The sequence below is a fragment of the Meles meles genome, chromosome 13, assembly GCF_922984935.1.
Source record: "Meles meles chromosome 13, mMelMel3.1 paternal haplotype, whole genome shotgun sequence".
NCBI lineage: Eukaryota > Metazoa > Chordata > Mammalia > Carnivora > Mustelidae > Meles > Meles meles.
The window spans coordinates 68,840,633-68,863,914 of NC_060078.1; the positions used below are offsets into that span (position 1 = coordinate 68,840,633).

Below are 23,282 nucleotides of genomic sequence, written 5' to 3' on the forward strand. Positions count from 1 at the left end.
CGAAGGCAGAGGCTTAAACCACTGAGCCACCGAGGCGCACCTTACTGTACTATCTTATGTTTAGTTATATGTGAGTGTTTTGGCTATCCAATTAAACTATAACCTTGTATAGGGTAAGGCTCACATCCTCTGTATAAAAACTCTTAGCATGACCGTGTGCACTTAGACTATTGGTGGTTTCATAAAATTTTAGCTTTTCTTTTTTTAACCTCTTAAGCTGATCAGGTAGGATGTTAATCATTTTATCTTTAATCTTTAAGCCCTACTACCACATAAAGATCAGTTACTTATAAAATTAATAACAGAGCCACAGGATACAAACTTACATTTTAAATTTCAAAATGCTTAGGGAGGACTGACTCCTTCACAAACGTTTTACTCATCTATTCAGCCTTTGTAGTTCCTTTTGGTCAGTCATTTTACCAGTTTTTTCTACTTTTTAGAACCCTTATCACCATTCAATTTCTAGTTTATAGACTTCATTGGAGATGGCTCTTTGTTACTGTTTCTCAAGGTGGTTCCCTAGGTCTACCTGCATTGGAATCACCTAGAATGCTTATTCAAGTACAGATTCTTTTTTTTTTTTTTTAAGATTTTATTTATTTATTTAACAGAGATACACACGGAGAGAAGGAACATAAGCAGGGGGAGTAGGACAGGGAGAAGGCTCCCCACTGATCAGGGAGCCCGATGTGGGGCTCGATCACAGGATCCTGGGATCATGACCCGAGCCGAAGACAGGCGTTTAACGACAGAGCCACCCAGTTGCCCCTAAAGTACAGATTCTTTTTTTTTTTTTTTTAAGATTTTATTTATTTGACAGAGATCACAAGTAGGCAGAGAGGCAGGCAGAGAGAGAGGAAGGGAAGCAGGCTCCCCGCTGAGAAGAGAGCCGATGCGGGGCTTGATCCCAGGACCCTGAGATCGTGACCTGAGCCGAAAGCAGAGGCTTTAACCCACTGAGCCACGTAGGTGCCCCTAAAGTACAGATTTAACTATTTGCTGTGTTCCGTACATATTTCACTTTGCCATTTTGTTCTTTTGTGAGACTGCTCTTGAGTCTATCATTATACTCTCTGAAGTCCTTTCTGACACCTAAAGCTGTCTGGCAATTAGTTGCGGATAGAGCAGTTTTAGTGTAGTGCTTACGAGCACAGGCTGTGGATATATACATTGGAATCTCAACTCTGTTGCTTTTTCAAGATGACAGGGCTAGTTACTTAAAAGTATTTCTGTGCCTTGCTATCCCTATTTTAAAAAATAGGGACAAGAGTTGATCTTTTGGGCCGCTGTATGTATTAAGTTAATATTTGTAAGTTTCTTACAGTAGTGCTTGTACATAGAAAGCATTCAAACATTAGCTGCTGTTATGATTTCTTCCACTTTTCAGTTCTTATAAGCTTAACAGTAACTTGTATTATACTTACCTTATGTCTTCCTCTTAGATTATAAAGTCATTGAAGATAGGGGCCTGCCTTAACTATTTTTATAGTTTTTCAATGGATTTTGCATAGTAGAAAGTGTTCAATTAATGTAACTACATCAAATCATAGGAAAATGGCCAAATTTTCAGTAAGATTGTTTTTCAGAGCTCATTTACTTAATATAAATTATAATCTAAAGTAATTTAATACTCTTTTTGTATTGTATTTCAGGAATTCTAATGAACCATTGACCATCACCATTTTACCAGTTGGAGCAAGTTATCAGAAATGGGCATAGTGCTTTTAGATCCAACATGTAACAGATGGCTGTTCCTCCATGGTGATTACTTCTTCAAGCCAACACCTTTTGTGATTGTGTAGGATCTTTGTCTCTTCATCTTCGAATTTCAGTTACTGTTGTTGGCAAATAAAACAAAGGAGTTCATGTAGTTTTTGCCCAAGCTTGAGTCACCATGAGTAGTAGTTTAGGAAAAGAAAAAGACTCTAAAGAGAAAGATCCCAAAGTGCCATCAGCCAAGGAAAGAGAAAAGGAGGCAAAAGCCTCTGGAGGTTTTGGGAAAGAAAGCAAAGAAAAAGAACCTAAGACCAAAGGGAAAGATGCCAAAGACGGAAAGAAGGACTCCAGTACTGCCCAGCCAGGGGTGGCTTTTTCAGTTGACAATACCATCAAACGGCCAAATCCAGCACCTGGGACTAGAAAAAAATCTAGCAATGCAGAGGTGATTAAAGAGCTTAACAAATGCCGGGAAGAGAATTCAATGCGTTTGGACTTATCCAAGAGGTCTATACACATATTGCCATCATCAATCAAAGAGTTGACTCAGTTAACAGAACTTTATTTATATAGCAACAAATTGCAGTCCCTCCCAGCTGAGGTGGGCTGTCTAGTAAATCTCATGACACTGGCTCTAAATGAAAACTCACTTACCAGTTTGCCTGACTCTCTTGATAACTTGAAGAAGCTGCGGATGCTTGATTTACGGCATAATAAACTGAGAGAAATTCCTTCAGTGGTGTATAGGCTAGATTCTCTCACCACTCTTTACCTTCGCTTTAATCGTATTACTACTGTGGAAAAGGACATCAAAAATCTGTCAAAACTCAGCATGCTTAGCATTCGAGAGAACAAAATCAAACAACTACCTGCTGAAATTGGTAAGAGATCTTGGGTTACTACTATTTGTGGTTATCTGTTATGCCAGATAATTGTTATGCCGGATAATATGTCAAGTGCTTTTCTATCAAAATATCTGATCCTTGCCTAAAAACAGCTGGTTTCTAAATTTCTTCTTTATGTTTTACTTCATTTAATTTTAGCAATTTTAGTATATGGTGTGAGCTTATTTTATAGATTTTTGAAAAGTGAGTTAGAATATAGATGTAGTTGGGCCTGTTTCACATAAACTTATTCTGCTTTCATTTTCCCTGGAGAAGAGGTGAATTTGTAGCAATAAAAAGATGTTTCCTGAATTTTTAACTTGTTACCACCTATTTTAAAAATATTTAAAAAGTATAGTAGATTCACTTAGGCTACATTTTCCAGTTTTCATTTTTCCTTCCTTATCTGAAAAATGTTTGTGTAAATTCACATGACTCCTTTGCCTAATTTACTACAAAAGATTGGCATATCAGAGCCATGTAAAAAAAAAAAAAAGGCAAAAGAATGGTAATAGTATAAAAAATAGTAAATATATATGTCAAAAAGTCAGTAAAAATATTTTTTAATTTTTTTAATTAGGGAGTATAGTAAACATTGACTTATCAGTTCTAAGAAGTTGATAAAGGTATTTATGGGCTCATTTTATAACATTAAAAAAATTGACGTAAAAGTTAATTATTTAACTTTCTAAGGAAGGTTTTCTTACGAAAGGCAGTTACATGCTGAATAAAGTAGGTGATTTAAGAATATTGTTGCTTGAGCATTGGGTGAGTGGGTGACAAAGGAAGCAAGGCACTGCAGCTTTATAGAGAGATACTTTTCTGTAGGTGTGTTTAAAAATTTATTTAGCTTTGAAAAAGATAGGGTTTAAGTTTTAGGTATGGCATTTTTCTACATTTAACTCTCACCAGACACAAAATCCCAATTTAATTTTGGTTTCATTAAATGCATTTTCTAATCCATGATAGATTTTCCCAAGCAGTGAACTGTGCTTTTTGAAAGTATGACTCACTTATCAGGTATTAAAATATCTTCAGGAATCTGAAAGGAAATACTCCTTTTCATGTTTTCAGATAGAAGTGCGCTTGTTGATTGACTTTTGATTTCATACCAGATTCAGTTAAAATCTCACTAGTATAGATTGTTCATTCTGAAATGGAATTGCTAAAGAAAAAAGGAATGCTAAATTTTTATATAGAAATATCAAATGTTATTTCCTGTTTTTGTTGTTCTTATTTTGTGTATGTGTTATCCTCTGTCTGAATATGTTGGCTTTTTTTTTTTTTTTTTTTTTTTAAAGATTTTATTCATTTACTTGACAAGACAGAGATCACAAGTAGACAGAGAGGCAGGAGAGAGAGGAAGGGAAGCAAGCTCCATGCTGAGCAGAGAGCCGGATGTGGGGCTCGATCCCAGGACCCTGAGATCATGACCTGAGCTGAAGGCAGAGGCCTTAACCCACTGAGCCACCCAGGCACCCCTGAATATGTTGGCTTTAATTCATAAGAGTCCTATTAAGAATGTCTTTTCCGTAGAGATGTTACCAAATTACTTAGGAATTAAGAACATACATTTATGTAAGAAATTATAGGGTTTTATTATTTTTAAAAATTTCTATTTATTTATTTGAGAGAGAGAGAGAGAATATGAGAGTGGGGCGTGTCAGAGGGAGAAGCAGACTGCCCACTGAGCAGGGAGCCTGATATGGGACTCAGTCCTGGGACTCTAGGATCATGACCTGAGTAGAAGGCAGTCACTCAGCCGATTGAGCCACCCAGGTGCCCCGAAATTACAGGATTTTATATTTACTTCAGTTTGTTCTTAGCTTATAGATCAGCATTTTTATTTAAGTGAATGTATTTTTAAAAATTGGCAAATTTTATTTAATTAAATGGTTTGTGTCTGCCTAATCTTTTGACCTTTATTCCTAAGTTTGTAATTTAAAAAATAACCTTTGAATTTGTTTAAGGAGTACCCTCCCACAATTAGTGGCGTTATTAAAGTTTGTGTTCTTGTAATTTTTGTATTTCTGTAAGAATAGTAACTTCATAAATGTTATTTTATTCCAAGCAGGGCATCAGAGAATAAACTGCTTTTAAAGATAAAAGTTAATATTTCGTAAAAGGGGTTAAAATTTATAAGGTTTGGGGCACCTGGGTGGCCCAGTGGGTTAAGCCTCTGCCTTCAGCTCAGGTCATGATCTCAGAGTCCTGGGATGAGCCCAGCGTTGACTGGGCTCTCTGCTCAGCAGGGAGCCTGCTTCTTCCCCTCTCTGCCTGCCTACTTGTGATCTCTCTCTCTGTGAAATAAATAAACTTAGATGCATGAATTTGGGGCAGACATTGCAGAAGTCTGCGTTATCTTTTCCCTGTAAAGGACAAGAAAATGTCCAGTAAAAATAACATAATTGTAATAATAATAATTGCTGTTTTGAGCACAGTATGTCATATGGTATACTTTGCTTATTTTAACTCATTAAGTTCTTACAGAAACCCAATTAAATAGACACTTTGTCCTCCATTGTAATGAAGTAGGAACTGAAAATGTAGAGATTAGATAATTTACCGAAAGTCATGTAGCTGGGGGAGGGGGCACCTGGGTGGCTTAGTAGTTTAAGTGTCTGCCCTTGGCTCAGGTCATGATCCCAGGGTCCCAGATCGAGCCCTACGTGAGCTGCTTCTGTCTCTGCCCCTCCCTCCTGCTCTGCTCTCTCTCCCTATTTCTTTATCTCTTTCAAATAAAATCTTTTTTAAAAAGTCATGCAGCTAGGAAGTTAAGAGTCAGGATTTGAACCTAGGTCTTACTGTACTACCCCCACTAGTCTAGAAGAGTGGGCCCCACTCCCTTATTTTATGACTTAGTAGTCTGGCAAGTTCAAGGGATATGTACTTCTAAAGAATAAGCCCTGTTACTGTATCTGTAGCTGCAGTTAAAAGCCATAGCATTAGTGTTTGGTTTTTGTTTTTGGGGTTTTTTTTTGAGGGAGGAAGATGTTAGCAGTTTAATGAAGATATAATTCACATACCATACAGTTCATACATTTGAAGTGTACAGTTCAGTGGGTTTCAGCATATCCACAGTTGTGCAGCCATCACAATCTTAGAACATTTTTATCACTCTAAAAACAAACTGTACACTTTAGCAGTTACCCCTCCTGTTTTTTTGAAACCCCTTAGACCTAGGCAGACGCTAGTTTACCTTTTTTTTTTTTTTTTTTTTTTTTTGGAGATTTTATTTCTTTGATAGACAGAGAGAGAGAGACAGACAGTGGAAGAGGGAATACAAGCATACAAGCAGGGGGAGTGGGGGAGGGAGAAGCGGGCTTCCCAGGGGGCAGGGAGCCTGATACGGGACTTACTCCCAGATGCTGGGATCGTGACCTGAGTGGAAGGAGCCAAAGAACCCACCCAGGTGCCCCTCATTCTTTCTTGCTGCTGAATAATACTCCTTTCTGTGAATATACCACATTTTATTTACCTATTCGTCAGTTGAACATTTGGGTTGTTTCCATTTTTTGGCTGTTGCAAATAAAATTACTATGAACGTGTGTCCCAAGTTTTTGTGTGGACATTTGTTTTCATTTCTCTTGGGTTATATACCTAAACATGGAATTACTGAGTCATACGGTAACTCTATATTTAAACTTTTGAGGAACTTTTAGACTGGTTTCCTAGGTCACTGCACCTTTTTATGTTCCCACCACAGTGTATGAGGGTTCTGGTTTCTCTACATCCTCAACATCATTGCTATCATCTTTTTTTTTTTTTTCTCAATTTTTTTTTTTCTTTTTTACAGATTGAGAGAGAGAGAGAGAGAGAGATTACAAGTAGGCAGAGCAGCAGCCAGAGAGGGGAGGAAGCAGGCTCCCTGCCAAGCAGAGAGCCCGATACGGGGCTCGATCCCAGGACCCTGAGATCATGACCCGAGCTGAAGGCAGAGGCTTAACCCACTGAGCCACCCAGGCGCCCCTGCTATCATCTTTTTTATGATAGTCATTCCATGAGTAAGAAGTGGTATTATGTGGTTTTGATTTGCAGTGTTTTGATCACTATAGATTTGTTTTTAATTTTTGAAAGCTGTCTTTTATTATAAAGGAAAGACAAATAGTTTTTTTGTGGTGCAGATCTTGCTTTACTGCTTTTTTAAAAAAGAGTTTATTTGAGAGAGAGATTACACAGGTAGGGGAAGGGGCAAAGGGAGAGGGAGAAGTGGACTCCCCACTGAACAGGGAGCCCAATGCAGAAGTCAGTTCCAGGACCCTGGGATCATGGCCTGAGCCACACAGGTGCCCCAGTTTACTGCTTTTTTAATTACAAAAAATAAAATCCTGAGCCCCTTTGAGAATGTGTACAAATAAGACCCACAGGCAAAGATCAAGTAAAGTGGAAATTTGACCTTTTTTACAGTGTTTTATACCCTTTTTTTTGAGGGTGGGGAATGGCAGAAGGAGAGGGGAAAAGAGGATCTTAAGCATGGGGCTTGCTATCACAACCCTGAGATCATGACCTGAGCCGAAATCAAGAGTCAGATGCTTAATTGACTGATCCACCCAGGTGCCCCAAAAGTGTCATATACCTTTACCGTAGTTTGATTTACTGCTGCAACCCATAATAAGAATTTACAATTCAAAATATATGCTAATTAATCATTTTGTTGAACTTCTCTCTATGTATTAGATTCACATTATTATAGATATCTATTAGATTTATAGTGTGCATATTAAATGCGTATAGTCATGAGTACACCATTTTCAGTCATGCCATCTAGCAATATATTTGAGGAATATGAGAAATTAGAAGTTCTTGAAATATAGCCTACTATTTAGTTTAAATAATATATTTGGAATTTAGCCACTACACAAGCTGCGTTGCTTTCTGTAACTATATTAAAATCAAAACATCTATCTGTCTCAGCATTAATGGCATTTTTATTAATGCAGTGTGATTTCATACCAGTGTTACATATTCACATGGGTGAACACTGGCAGAAAACAGTAAAAGAATACTAAACAGACAGTAAATGTAATCCTATGAAGAGCCAGAGATAATTCACCAGCGTAGCCAAGGAAACTCTTCATTTAGTAATACTCATTTACCTTTCTTTTTGTGTGATAAGGCATGGACACATAAAGTAAATGTCCTGTCTTTTTGTGTTAAGTAGTAGGTGGGTCTTCTAGCGGTTGCTTTCTTTTATAGATCAGTGCTTCATCCTTCTTCCCATACCTTCTTTTACCATTTGTAATCCTGAAAAGAGACCCTTCACTGTATATCAGGACAGTCAAGAAGTGTTTTGAGAGGGAAAACAGGAAATACTCACTCCCTCTCGCTGTGACCTGTACTGTCCTGGTTCTGTTGAGTATTATGTTAAAGATAAGTTTTGTAAATTTTTTTTTGGGGGGGGGGCTGGGTAGATTAGAGTTAAGGTCATCAGATAGACTGAATAATTTAGGGAATTCTGGAAAATGAAGTTATAAAGGATTTTATTCTTCTAGGGAAGGAAATGGTTGCTCTTTGAAATCAGAAAACACTCCATCTTTATCTCTTTGGAATATTCCTAGTTTTCCTTCATTGAATTATGGGCTAGTGTAGGATTTCTTTTATTTTATTTAATTAATTTATTTATTTAACAATTTTAATTATTTATTTGACAGCGAGAAAGAGACACAGCGAGAGAGGGAACACAAACAGGGGAGTGGGAGAGGGAGAACCAGGCTTCCCTCTGAGCAGGGAGCCTGATCCAAGGCTCTATCCCAGCACCTGAGCTGAAGGCCATCGCTTAACCAACTGGGCCACCCAGGTGCCCCTAGGATTTCTTTATTTAAACATGAACCCTTTTTTATTCTTTATAAAGATAGCTAAGTTAGAAGGAATTGTTTTTAAAGTTTTTTTAAATTTAGTTTTATTTTTTCAATGTTTCAAGATTCATTGTTTATGTACCACACCCAGTGCTCCATGCAGTACGTACCCTCCTTAATACCCACCACCAGGCTCACCCATCCCCCCAGCCCCCTCCGCTGTAAAACTCATTTATTCTTCTTACATTGTATAATCAATAAAATGCTACATTTATATATAATACACAATTTCATATGAATTTGTCAGAATAATTCATTTGCTTATGAGAATAAAATGATACGTTAAAATGTATGCTTTTTGGGAATCCATATCATTTTTACCCATTTTAAAGAACTCTCTACTGCATTCAGATCTATAAGAAATTAGAATTAGGAAAAATTTTTTATCCATTTGACACGGTAAGTTACTGAAAACAGAATTCCTACCATACTGAAGTGCTGCTGTTATACTTTGTAAGTTAAGTGATATAATCAAAATAGAAAATATATACCAATAATATCTGTATAAAAATACTAAGGACTGAACCAGCAATTTTTTTAAAAGTTGAAGGACCTTAGAGATTTTAATTCCTTACTAATTTTCTGTGAATTTTTGTAGATAATAAATTACAGGTTTTCAATAAATGGGGCTTGAAGGGAATTTAAGGAAGCCAAGTACTATTACGCATTTTTCACTATTAACCGAAATTTTAACCCTTTGTCCCTAAAATTCTTGAAATTCTCCCAGGACTGCCAGGAGTGATAAAATTGCTCTCATGGTCCAGGTAATATCATTTAATGGATTTCATTTGAGTGTTTTTTACAAGTGCTAATGAGTTACTTAGTTTGGCAGGAAAAAGAAATCAGGAAAGGGAATTCATGGTTGTAAATAAATAACTCCTTTTGATTGGGAATCCTCAAGAGAGTCTAGAGACTTGGAGATGAACTGTTAATTTACTTAGTTTATTGTCATCAGATTGTAGGGTGTTTCACTGAACAACAAAAGCATGTAAAAGTTGTTATTGCTAAAGCCATCTTAGAAGAGTTTGATAGGATCAGAGAGAGAATGCAATTGACTTTCACCCTCCTGAGGTCAGGCTACCCAGTCAAAGGAATATAGACACTCTTGCCCATGCTGCCTAGTTGCAGATGTCCTTGATTAGAAGAGCTCCTGAAATCTTTGCAGTGAAAGGGAAAACTAAGCCTCTAAGACTAAAGTAATGGTAGAAATTCTGATGTAAGTTCATAAATCTGTTCAAGCATGTGTGATAGATAGGTATTTCCAGCTTTTGTTAATCATGTAATTTGTCAAATTATTATGTTCTTTTTTTTTATACAGGAAATCCCTGAATATTTGAAAGTATTCCTATAAGTTCAGGAACAAGAGTTGAAATTTTTTTTAAGATTTATTTGAGAGAGAGTTGGGGTAGGGGCAAAGAGAGAAAGAGCGGAGGACAGAATCTTAAGTCAGGTTCCATGCCCCACCCAACTCAGAGCTCCACATGACCCTGAGGTCGTGACCTGAGCCAAAACCAAGAGTTGGTCACTTAACCAACTGTGCCACCCAGATGCCCCTAGGAACAATAATTCTTTTTAAAATATAAACATCTTTGGGGTGCCTGGGTGGTGCAATTGGTTAAACAACTGACTCTTGGTTTCAGCTCAGATTGATCTCAGGGTCATGAGATGCCCCAAATGGGGCTCCGTGCTGGGTATGGAGCTGGGTATGGAGTTTAAGATTCTATCACTCTCCCTCTCCTTCTGCCCTTCTCTCCCTCTAAAAAAAATAAGTAGCATATAAAATAAAATATAAGCATCTTTGATATGACTCAAAAGGGCAGGTCATATGACTTCACAGGGTAGGTCACTTACCTAGGTCACTTAGGTTTCACTTATGAAACCTGATTGTTTACCAGTATTTGGGTACCTACTATATACATTTTACTAGGGCCTTTTTGTATTTTGCTGATTTTAATTTAACCCCTACTAAAATTTTATTAAGGAATTTATGTCTGTATTCATCACAGCTGTTGATCTGTAATCCTCTCTCTCTCTCTCTCTTGTTTTAAATAATGGTTTGCCATAAGAGTAATGCTGGCTGGCTTCATATCATAGAATGAGTTGGGAAGTACTCCTCTTTTATGTTCTAGAAGAGTTTGTATAGAATTAGAAGTATTTCCTCAAATGTTCAGAAGAATTTATCAGTTATACAATCTGAGACATGTTTTCTTTGTAGGAAAGTTTTTATTTACTGATCTAATTTAATTTAGTTAATAAAGATACAGAGTTACCTGAGTTTTCTACTTCTCAGTTGAATTTTGGTAGTTTGAATCTGTCAAAGCATTTGTCTATTTTGTATAATTTGTTGCATTTTTGGCATAAAGTTCATAATAGTTTATATTCTTTTAATGTCATTAGCATACTTTGTAATCGTGTCTCTCTTTCATTCCTCATATTGGTAATTTGGTCTTCTTTGATCAGTCTGACTAGAGATACATCAATTTTATTGGTCTTTAAAAAATGCTTTTGGTTTTGTTTTTTGTCCTATTATCTTTGGGGTTTTTTTTTAATCTTTTTGTTTGTTTGTTTTCTGCTCATTTATTTTTACTTTGGGTTTAATATGCTCTTCTTTGTCTACTTTAAGTTGTTAGATTGATTTCTAACTTTTCATTATATAAGCATTTCATTATAAATCCCCCCAAGTACTATTTTAGCAGCTGCATCCAAATTTTGATGTTATATTTTTGTTATTGTTTATTTTAAATAATTTCTAAATATCTCTTATTCTTCTGTAACCCATGGATTATTTAGAAGTGAATTGTTCAGTTTTCAAGCATTCAAGAGATGTTTTCTGGTATTTTTGTTATTGGTTTATAAAATATGGCCTGTCTTACTAAATGTTCTATATGCATTATGTTCGGTTTTTTTGGAGCAGGGTCACATTAGTTGATATTATTCATTTATTCTATACCACCATCAATTTTCTATCCACTGATTTTTCAATTAATGAGAAAATAAGTGTTGAAGTAGCCAACCATACTAATAGGTTTTCTCAACACTAGTGCTATTTTTGCTGCTTATATTTTGAAACTGTTATTACTTGTAGATATACCTAGGATATTTTTTTCCCGATGAGATTATTTATCATTATAAAATATCTGTCTTTTTTCTGTTGTAACATTCCTGGTAATTTTTTTTTTTTTTAATGAATCCTGTTTTATCCAGCTTCCTTGTTATTGGTACTTACATTGTATATCTTTTGTCATTCTTTTACCTTTTTGCGTCTTTACATTCTAAAATGGTTTCTTATAGACAGCATATAGATCTTGTTTTTAATCCTGGCAGTTTAAAAAAAGTTTTTAATTTAAATTTTAGGTAGTTAGGGGCGCTTGGGTGGCTCAGTGGGTTAAGCCTCTGCCTTCACCTCAAATCGTGATCTCAGGATCCTGGGATTGAGCCCCGCATCTGGCTCTCTGCTCAGTGGGGAGCCTGCTTCCCCCTTTCTCCCTGCCAACCTCTCTGCCTACTTGTGATCTCTGTCAAGTAAAGCATTTAAAAAAAATTTTAGGTAGTTAACATACAGTGCTGTATTGGTTTCTGGAGTACAATTCAGTGATTCATCACTTAATTAAAACACCCAGTGTTCATCATAACATGTGTCCTTTGTAATTTCTATTACCCATCTATAGTCCATCCCACACTCACCTCCTTTTATCAACCCTCAATTTGTTCTGTTTTGTTAAGAGTCTTTTATGACTTGTTTCCCTCTCTACTTTTCTCTCTCTCTTTCTTTCTTTCTGAAGATTTTATTTATTTATTGAAGAGAGAGACAGCCAGAGCATGAGAGGGAAGAAGGTCAGAGGGAGAAGCAGACTCCCCGTGGAGCTGGGAGTCCTATGTGGAACTGGATCCCCGGACTCCAAGATCGTGACCTGAGCGAAGGCAGTTGCTTAACCAACTAAGCCACCCAGGCGCCCTCTCCTTTTTTTTCTTCAACCCCTTCCCATATGTTCATCTGTTGTCTTTCTTAAATTCCTTATATGGGTGAGATCCTGTTAATCCTAGAAGTTTGTGTCTTACTTGAAGGGTCTAGACCATTTACATTTAATACAGTTTCTAATATGATTGGATTAAATCAGCCATCTATTTTCTGTTTGTACCATGTTATTCTTTTCCTCTTATTTCATGCTTTCTTTTAGATTGACTGTTTCTATAAGTTCCATTTTTCTCAATTGTTAGCATATTAGTTATATATGTCTTTGTTACTTTGCTTTTAGTATCTGCTCTAGTATTTACAGTACATATAACAGTCTGCATTCAAATAATATTATACCACTTCTCGTATGTCCTAGGAACATCACACAGAACACTTTTACTTCTTCCATTCTTCGTGCAATTATTGTCATACCTTTTTATTCGTGTACTATAAATCCCATAATAATGCATTGCTCTTATTCTTGCTTTAAATTTTATCTTTTTTAAGCTTTTCACTTAGATCAAATTTGAGACTTATGGAAAAGTTGTAAAACCAGTACACAGGGTTCTCATATACCCCTTACCCAGCTTCCTCTCTTACTAACATTCTATATAACCATTATAAATTTACATTGGTACAATACTGTGAACTACGAATTTTATTTAGATTTCACCAGTTTTTCCAGTAATGTCCTTTTTCTGTCCCAGAATCCTGCATTACATTTAATAGTCTATGTCTGTATTCTACTCCAACCTGTAGAAAGATTTTTTTTTTGAAGATTTTATTTTTTAATTTATTTGACAGAGAGAGAGATCACAAGTGGGCAGAGAGGCAGGCAGAGAGAGAGGGGGAAGCAGGCTCCCTGCTGAGCAGAGAGCCTGATGCGGGGCTCGATCCCAGGACCCTAAGACCATGACCTGAGCCGAAGGCAGAGGCTTAACCCACTGAGCCACCCAGGCACCCCTGTAGAAAGATTTTTGAAAGTCTTTCCTTTTCTTTCCTGATATTGATACTTGTGAAGAGTACTGCTCAGGTATTATGCAATAAATCACTCATTTTTTTGTTTATATTTTCTCATAACTAGTTTGAGATTATGTGTTTGGCAAGAATGCCACTGAGGTGATTATGGTGCTTTCCCCACTGAATCACATCAAGAGATACATGATGTTGATATGTCTCATTGCTGGTGATTTTGACCTTGGTTATGTGATTTTTGCTGTGCTGCTCTACTTTAAAGTTAATTTTTTCTTTTTTTTAATTTTATTTTTTTAAGATTTTATTTATTTGACAGAGATCACAAATAGGCAGAGAGGCAGGCAGAGAGAGAGAGGGAAGAAGACTCCCCTCTGAGCAGAGAGCCTGATGCGGGGCTCGATCCCAGGACCCTGAGACCATGACCTGAGCTGAAGGCAGAGTCTTTAACCCACTGAGCCACCCAGGCGCCCCTAATTTTTTCTTCTTAATAATTACCCTAAGGAATGCTCGTTTTAGTTTATGCCAGTATCTAGTTTTTCCTTAATCTTTTGCTCCCTGATTTTAGCATTCATTGGTGGATCTTGATCTTCTTCCCTGAAACAATTAGTACTGTATTCTAATGGTGATTTTTTAAAAATTTCTCTCATTTCTTTTGCATTATGTAATATTCTTCTGTAGGGAGGAGCTGTCCTTTCTCTCCCTCAAATATTTATTTGTTCCATTACTTGATTTATATCAGTCTGGACTCATTATTCTATTCTTTGGGTTCCAGTTCAGTATGATTCTTATTATTTTGTTGCCCAGTTCCACCTTTGGTTATTGTGGACTCTTTTGGTTGGTTCCTGTGCCTTTTGCCATGCCATCATCCTTCTTTATTATCTTTTAAAGATATTACAAAATGTAAAACAAAACAAAAAACCTCTTCATAGTTACTCATGAAATTTACCATTTCTAGTACTTACGTCCTTTATATGTAGATCTGAATTTGTTTCCTTTTTTTCCAAAGAACTTCCTTTATATATATATTGTAGTGTATGTGTGCTCATAATGAATTCTCCAGGCTTTTGTTTGTCTCAAAGCCTTTTGATTTTATTTTTGAAAGCTATTTTTCTTAGTATAGAATTCTAGTTTGACAGCTTTCTTTTTCTTTTTTCCTTTTTCCTGTATTTTAAACCTCTCCTGTGTCTCTGGGTTTTATTTGGTTTTCTTTGTTTTTTTCTGGCTTGCCTAGTTTTGGGCAACAGTTTAGCTTTTATTCTTATCTTTGTTTCTGTGTTTTATTTTTCTCTGTATATTCAGAAAATACTTTTCTTTGTCCCTGGTTTCCAGCTGCTTGGAGTTTATGAGCTTCTTGGATCTGTGGGTTTATGGTTTTCATCAAAGCTGGAAAGATTTAAGCCATTATTTCTTGAAATTTTCTTGATTTTGGCACCTTTTTTTTTTTTTTTCTGTGGATTTCTAACTACATGTATATTGTATCTCTTTATGTTACCTTTCAGGTCATTGATGTTGTATTCATTATTTATGTGTGTTTTAGATTATTGCTTTTTTTTATTGCTATATATAATTTCTTTTTCAGTGTCTAAATCTATTGTTAATGCCATGCACATGAAATTTTAATTTGAGATACTGTAGTTTTTTGAGATTTAGTCTTGATATATGGTCTTTATTTTTATAATATGGCTCTTTTGAGATACTGTTTTCTGACCCTTCTAACTTGGCAGGACTGCAATTCCAAAAACTTACCCACTATAGATGGCAGTTGTCAAAATCTCTGCTTGGCTCTTTTAGCTTCTAGCTATTGTTTTTCCCCTGGGCTTCTTGCAGTCTTCTCTCCCATAAGTGTACTTTTGGAGTCAGTCAAAAATTTGAGGGGTATGTGTATGCAGATTTTGGTACTCCGCTCTTTGTGGTTTCCTCCTTTCCAGGATATGCAACCTTGAATTTCAGCCATTGTCATAGATCCTAGACCTTGCCCTCTGGCTTCTCAGGTCATCAGTAGGACTCTGACTTTCTACTTGAGATTTATTTTCTGCTGCCAGATTTATGAGTAACTTCATGGTAAAAGCCTTAACAAATGTGGATCATAACCTGTGTAATTTTTTATATAAGTTATCTACTGTTCATAAGAAATTACTCTGAAGCATAGCTCTTAAAAATCACTCTTTTACTACTGTCTTGGTTCAGAATCAGGCACAACTTAACTGGGTCATCTGATTCAGGGTTTCCTCCCAAGATCTCTTACTCAAGGTGGTAGCCAGGGCTGGGGTGCCATCTTGAAGGCGTGTCTGGAAAAGGCTCCACATCTGAGCCTATGCGGTTGTTTTTAGGATTCATTTGTTTGCAGGGTGTTGAACTAAGGGCTTCAGCTTCTTACTGGCTGTTGGCTGGAAACTGCCCTCAATTCTTTGCCACATGGATCTCTTCACCATGGCAGCTTGCTTTATCAAAGAAGAGAGTGGTAGCAAGATAAGAGCATACATAGTCTTTTGTAACATAATCACAGATGTGACATCTCCTCACTCTTCTTATATTCTCTTCATGAGAAGCATGTCACTGAGTTCAGTGCACACTCAGGGGAGGGTTAATTATGCAGTGTATACAGTTATACATGAGATAGGGTTATTTGGACCATCTTAAAAGTCTGCTTACCACAGTTCCCTTTTTGCAGGAGTTGAATTTGTTCTAGTTTCTGCTTTGAGTCTCTCTGCATGCTTTCGTAGTGTTATTAAAATAATTTATCCAGGGTGCCTGGGTGGCTCAGTCAGTTAAGCAACTGCCATTTGCTCAGGTCATGATCCTGGAGTTCCAGGATTGAGTCCCACATCGGGCTCCCTGCTTAATGGGGAGTCTGCTGCTGCTTCTTACCCTCCCTACCTTATGCTCTCTCTCAAATAAATAAATAAAATCAAAAAATAAAATAAAATAATTTGTCCAGTAGTCCATTATTACCATTAGCCAGAAGACCAATATTTGACTCTTTAGATCTTAACCCCAACACCCTCTTGGGACAAAAATGTTCTGTGATGACAGTATTTTCTTACCTGTTATTTTTTCTCCCCTAATTAACTAAAAATTTTTACCTATATGTCTTACTGATATGTTAAATTCAGCATGATCAAAATATAACTCCTTACCAAATACTTCTCTTCCTTTTGGGTTCTGTTTCTCTGTTTTAATTACATCATTATTTTCTCTGTCAACTCAGGTTCAAGATCTTGGAATTAGGATTTTTTTTTTCCGTATTCTAGATCGTGTCAAATGTGGCCTAATCACCGACAGACAGGTTGCTAGCCGACCACTTTTTTTGTCACCAGTTTGTCACAAGTTAACAACAAATCGAAAGTAAGCATTTAGAATCTTGTATCAACAATGTGACATTGCTGGAACATCCAAGAATGCAATTTTGTGCTTTACAGAATGTTGGTCCACAACCACCTGTGAAAAAAACAAAACCCCTTTATTGTATATAATTTACCACATCCCTATTGTTATTTCCATGTCTCTTAGTTGCTTGTGTAGGCGCCTGTTCATTCAACTGCTTTCGATTATTCACTGTAGGCCCTCATATTGTATTATTCAGACTAATTGCAATAGCTTCCTAATAGACTGTGCTTCCTAATTCTGCCTTCTCCAATCCATTCCTTCAAATCTGTGAGAAAATAGACTTTTAGAACAATGTTCTGCTTGTTCAGAAACTTTAAATTGTACCTTACTACCTGATCAAAAAGGTCCATATTCCTTAGTTTGATATTTGGGATTCCAGATGTGTTTTCTTTTCCTTTCTCCCTCTAACGTGTCCTGTGTTTCAGTTCACATATGCACATAGTTCCTCCTTGCCTCTCCAGACACTCTTATTTCCAGCTGTCTTTCCTTGCTTTACTTTTGTTTACAGCACTTAACACTCTATTTCCTTATTTTCTGATGCTTCCTTCGGTGCATACTAGAATGTAAGTAAGCTCCTTGAGAATAGACTTTATTTTATTCACGGCTTAATTTCTAGTAGATACACAGTAAATTTTTCTTGAGTGAAGAAGTGAATGAGATGGTCACCCTAAAGATAAAGAACTTTGATAATGAAAGGCCTTGAAGATCTTTAAAGAATGGGTCCTTAATGGTAAAATTTCATAAGCGGAGCCCTCTCTGGCTTCATCAAATCACGTGTTGTCTCCTACTAATTTTAAGTTTCATGGGAACAGGTATTTAGTGTCTTGTAGTCTTTTTGTATCTTCAGGGCCTAGTATTGTGCCTCGTAAAGAGAACATAAACATAGGAATTTTTTTCAGACTGATTGAATTAATGCTCTCGGAGCAGTAATTTATTTTCTGTTATGTTTTAGGGACCGTAGTGTATCCAGATGTTTGCATAGTAACATTTCTTTGTTCCTGGTTAAACCCCACTCATTTAGTGTGTCACTTATTTAATCAAGTATTTGTTAAGCTACTCTGAGCAAAGCCGCATATAAAATATAAAAAATTTTTAACAATTACTAAAAGTCAAAGATCTTTCTAAAATAAGATGTGGAAAAAGTGGAAACTTAGAAAAGTTCCAAATATTCCTCAGGAATTTGGTACTTAAATGCATTTTAATAACTTGCAGTTTCCAGAAGGGGAAATTTTTTTTTCTCCTCCTAAAATCACTCTTCTGTTGTTCAATGAACATTAGTTTTATATCTCAACTATCTGACTTCTAGATATCAGGCATCCTGTGTGCCACTTCTTTTTGCATGTGTAACACTTCCTGTATTACAAAATGAAAATGGGTTTAATATATTAGAGTAACCTGGGAGGCTATATTGCTCAGAGAAATGGCAGGAAGAATCCCAACGGGAGTCTAGACAGTGTTGTCACCTTTGAGAAGGAATATGTCCCGTTTGCTTCATTGTCTGTATATAGGGTACCGTCATGCTTAAAAAGTCTTGGATATAATGTGCAACCTTTCCTCCTCTAAAGGCAAAAAGAGAATAAGTTTTTCAAAGTGGAATTAATTTAGACTTTAGAGAACTTCCATAGAGGAAAAAAACCCCAACACTTTACTAAGATATGTTGAAGATTATCCATCTAACACAAATTTAAGGAATGGCTTTTTCTGGTTTTATGCCATGGTTTAGTTTAAGGCATGTCCAAAGCAGGAGCTTGGGCCAGAGACTTTTTTTTTTTTTTAAATCTTTTTATTGATACATCATAAATGTACAACTGAAGACTGTTTGCAAACTGTGTAGTATCAGTATCCAAATTAAAAAAATAGAACAGTAAGACCACCCATAATATCCCTCTATCAGTCACTATTCCCATGAAGAGTAAACTTAGTATATGGACTTCTACTAACAGTTAATTTTCTTTGTTTTTATATAAATGGATCCTTAATCTGTTTATGTTACTGTGTTTGAATTCTCCTCTTGGCATTATTCATCATAATTGGTGTATGTAGTTAGAGATAGTTTATTCTTATTACTGCATAATATCTCATTGTGTGAATATGCCACTACTTATTTATCCTTTCTGTTGTTTGGTACTTTGTAATTTGGAGCTAATACAAATAGTGCTACCATGTTACTGTAATATAAGTCTCTTGGTAAATATATGGACTCATTTCTGTTGAATATATCCCTAACAAAAGAATGGGAGTCTATGATTTTCTTGCCTCCCTGATTACCTCATATTATTATTTCTTCTCCTTCTTCCTTCTTCCTTCTTTCTCTCTTCCTCCCTCCCTCCCTTCCTTCCTTTCTTTCCTTCCGTCTTCTTGTCTTTGTTTCTGACCATCTTTTTAAATCTAGCTTTTCCTAACCCACCCAGCCAGAATCTTCCTTCTCTATTTGCCCATCACTTTTTTTTTTTTTAAGAGTTTTATTTTTAAGTAGTCTCTATATCCAGTGTGGGACTTGAACCCACAACCTTGAAATCAAGACTTGCACGCTCCAGTGACAGCCAGCCAGGTGCTCCCGACCCATCACTTTGTGTATGTGTTTATACCTCCTACTTTAAACACTTTTTTTCCTAAGTAAACTCCACAAACTCATGACTCTGAGATGTGATCAAGAGTAAGTTAAGAGCTTAACTGACGAGCCACCCAGGTGCCCCTATATACTCCCTACTTTATGTTTACAGCATTCTACTTGTATATGTTTTTATGTAGATCTTAATTTTCCAGGATAGATTTTGTTTTTTGAGGGAAAACATTATCACATTATTACTGCTTTTCCATAAGGCTCCCTTATATCCTGTAAGATTTCTTTCAAAATACCACCATCATCACTACATCCTATTAGAATAGCTAAAATCCAAAACACTGACAACACCAAATGTAGATGCAAACTCTTACTTGTCACTGGTGAGAATGCACAATGGTATAGACACTTGGAAGACAGTTGGCAAATTCTTTCAAAGCTAAACGTAGTCTTACCATTACAATCCATCCGACATGCTCCTAGTTATTTACCCAAATGAGTTGAAAACATGTCCATACAAAAAACTGAACACAAAATGTTTTTAGCAGTTTTATTCATAATTGTTAAAAATTGAAAGCAACCAAGATATCATTCAGTAAACGAATGGGTAAACAAACTGTGGTACAACCATACAATGGAATATTGTTCAGTGATAAATGAACTATCAAGCCACACTAAAAGACATAGAGGAACCTTAAGTGCATATTGTTGAATGAAAGAAGCCAGTCTGAAAAAGTCTACATCTTATGTGATTCCAACTATATATTAACATTCTGGCAAAGGCAAAAGTAAAAGATCAGTGGTTGCTAGGGGTTCTGGGAGAGGGAAAGAGGGGTGAATGTGTAGGTGGAACACAGGATTTTTAGGCTAGTTGTTTTTCTTTTTTTAAAGATTTTATTTATTTATTTGAGGGAAAGAGTGAGGGAGAGGGTGAGAAAATCTGAAGCAGACTCTGCACTGAGCACAAAGCTCAATGTGGGGCTAGATTCCCCCAGCCATGAGATCATGACCTGAGCTGAAACCAGAGTTGGATGCTTAAATGACTGAGTCAGTCAACCAGGTACCCCTATTTAAACTATTCTGTATGATACCTGTAATGATGGGTACACCATATTATATATTTATCAAGGCCCGTAGAATTGGGCAACACAAAGAGTGAATGCTAATATAAAATACGAACTTTCAGTTAATAATATTAATGTATCAATGTTGATTTATCAACTGTAACAATGTACCACTTAATGGAAGATGTTAATAGGGGAAACTGTGTGCAGAGAAAAGGATCTATGGGAACTCTCTGTATTTTCTGTGTAGTTTTTCTATAAACCTGGAACTACTGTAAAAACAATAATAAACACTCTTATTACGATTACCACTCATTTCTTAGCCAAAGCTGAACTCTTTATCTTAGCCTACAGTACTTTAAGTGGATCTGATCCAGGGCTACTTTATCTCCTACCACCTGATTCCTTAATCATGATTCTAGCCACATTGACCTTCTGTTGCATTTTGAACTCTAATGCCTCCTAGTCTTTGTGCTTGTTCTTCACTCAGCCTGGAACATTCTTTCCCGAGAATTCTCATTGTTTCTTCCCTCTCCCATTATTTAGGTCCATTTTCTTTTCCTAACTTTCTTTCTTCTTCTTCTTCTTCTTTTTTTTTTTTTAAGATTTATTTATTCCAGAGGGGCGCCTGGGTGGCTCAGTGGATTAAGCCGCTGCCTTCGGCTCGGGTCATGATCTCAGGGTCCTGGGATCGAGCCCCGCATCGGGTTCTCTGCTCCGCAGCGAGCCTGCTTCCTCCTCTCTCTCTCTCTCTGCCTGCCTCTCTGCCTACTTGTGATCTCTCTCTCTGTCAAATAAATAAATAAAATCTTAAAAAAAAAAAAGATTTATTTATTCCAGAGAGAACGAATGAGAAACACGCAGGAGTGTGAGAGTGTGTGAGCATGTAGGAGCAGGGAAAGGGTCAGAGGGAGAGGGAGAGAGAATCCTTAAGAACAGGTCTGTTTGCAAATGGTACTTCATCAGCATTTCTTTCCCTTTTACTTATTACCAACACCTTCACTCTCTTTCCCCATGCACTCTTTTATTTTTATCTTGCTTTATTTTCTTTGATAGCTCTTAATACTTCCTCACTTGATTACTTGTTAATTTGTTTCTTCCTTATTAAAATATAAGTTCTATGAAGGCAGGCGTTTTATCTTTTTTTTTTTTTCTCTTACTGTATCTTCATCCTCTGGGATAGTGTCTAGTAAGTGTTTCATAAGCATTTGTAGAGTGGATAAATGAATGAAGTCCATGTTCTCTCTGTAGGCAAATGTGTGGGAAGTCAAATTTAAAATCAAAAGATTGCTTAATGAGTGTGGGATATGAGTCATAAGATGCGTAGTATTAATGGCTGATGTTAACAGTATGACAGCATGATGCATTCATTTTCACTAAAAGATATATGTGCTCCATAGATGGGGAACTTCTGTTATGGGTCGGAAAATACTCTTCTGTGAACAGTGTAGAAGAGACTGCTAGTGTTTACCTCTTTGAATCTCCCTTTTTTCTCTTTGAATAAAAAAATGTACCAAATGAAGAGAAATCACAAAATACAAATGTATAAAGTAGGAAATAAAAACCACTCTTAAACCCATTCAGAGGCAAGTCACTTTTAAACCTTAGTTATTGTCTTTGAGAACCATTTGGGGTGGATTTACATATTGTTTTGTTTTCTTTTTATCATATTTGAATCATTGTGGTAAAACATGTTTAAAAGTACTGTGTAGCTGGACAGAGTATAGAAATAACAAGTTGTGTATAAGTATTTCATGAACTGCTTATATATTTAATATTTAAATTACTTACAAATTATAATGTAGGCTCTTATCTTGATACAATGTCTAATACAGAATTTGTCATATATTCACAGTTTTCAAATGTTTCTAATTACTTGACTATGGACAAGAGGAGCTTGGGCAGTTACGAGTGTTAACTCCAAAGAAAAGAGATCTTAAACACTTCCCTCCACCAACATTAAAAATGTTTTGTTAATTGCATTAAGTACAAAGCTTTGGATTAGTTTTGAAAATATTTATGGGAACTATGTATAAATGATAAACTTCCCTGAAGTTTCTTAAACTTTTTCTTTGTATATGTGCTGCCGAAGCGAGCACTTAAACTTTTTCTTTGGACTGAACAAAATCTATTCGGAAAATGTTCTCCATGGTTCCTAAAATTTATATGTAGATTTTGGGAAAAGCCTAAAATAACTTTTAGATTTTACTCTCAATAATATATGTAATTTCATTTTGAGTGTACTGTATTTCTGGGACTAACAGACCAGATTTTAAAATCATGTTACTTTTTTCTGTGCTGTTAAAAAATTAAATCACATTTCCTGAATTTTAAGCATTTTCAGAATATTTAGAGATTACTAGATTGTGAGAAAGAAGTATTAGTGTTATTAGGTGATGCTGTTCCTAATGTGTCACTATTACCATGATATCCTGACTTTGCAGAGAGTTGTATTGCTGGAGGATGACTTTCTGGAGAGAATATATGTTTAAAATAATCCAGTTGCCATGCGGTGGTTTATACAAATCAAAAAAGTTTAACTTAATTGAGTCTCGGTATTATATCTTGCTTTTTAAAAACACTTCTTAGTTTTAATATTAGGTAGTCATATGCAAATTTCTGTCCTAAAATGTTAGTAACTAATTCATTTCTATGTTCAGAGATGTCAAACTGGCATCCTGAATGCTGAAAAAAAGCCCACAAACATGTTTAGTAACACAGTTGTTCTGTTTTAACCTAAGAATTCGTTTTTAGCATTTTAGCATTAGAAAATTTTATTTGAGGGGCACCTGGGTGGCTTAGTGGGTTAAAGCCTCTGCCTTCAGCTCAGGTCATGATCCCGGGACACTGGGATCAAGCCCTGCATCGGGCTCTCTGCTC

The 23,282-nt window shown here is 36.1% G+C and overlaps 1 protein-coding gene across 6 annotated transcripts in view; it reads left to right on the forward strand.

Annotated features, from left to right (window-relative positions):
* Positions 1-23,282, forward strand: part of SHOC2 (SHOC2 leucine rich repeat scaffold protein) — a 98,365-nt gene that overhangs the window by 44,094 nt on the left and 30,989 nt on the right. For 5 of the 6 annotated variants that reach the window (XM_046027764.1, XM_046027763.1, XM_046027761.1 and 2 more), the window contains one exon: positions 1,656-2,600. In XM_046027764.1, coding sequence (XP_045883720.1) covers positions 1,898-2,600 — 703 coding nt within the window. In that variant the 5' untranslated portion in view covers positions 1,656-1,897. Of the gene's footprint in view, positions 1-50; positions 71-1,655; positions 2,601-23,282 lie in introns of those variants that run through there. The other variant, XM_046027766.1, reaches the window with a different exon arrangement.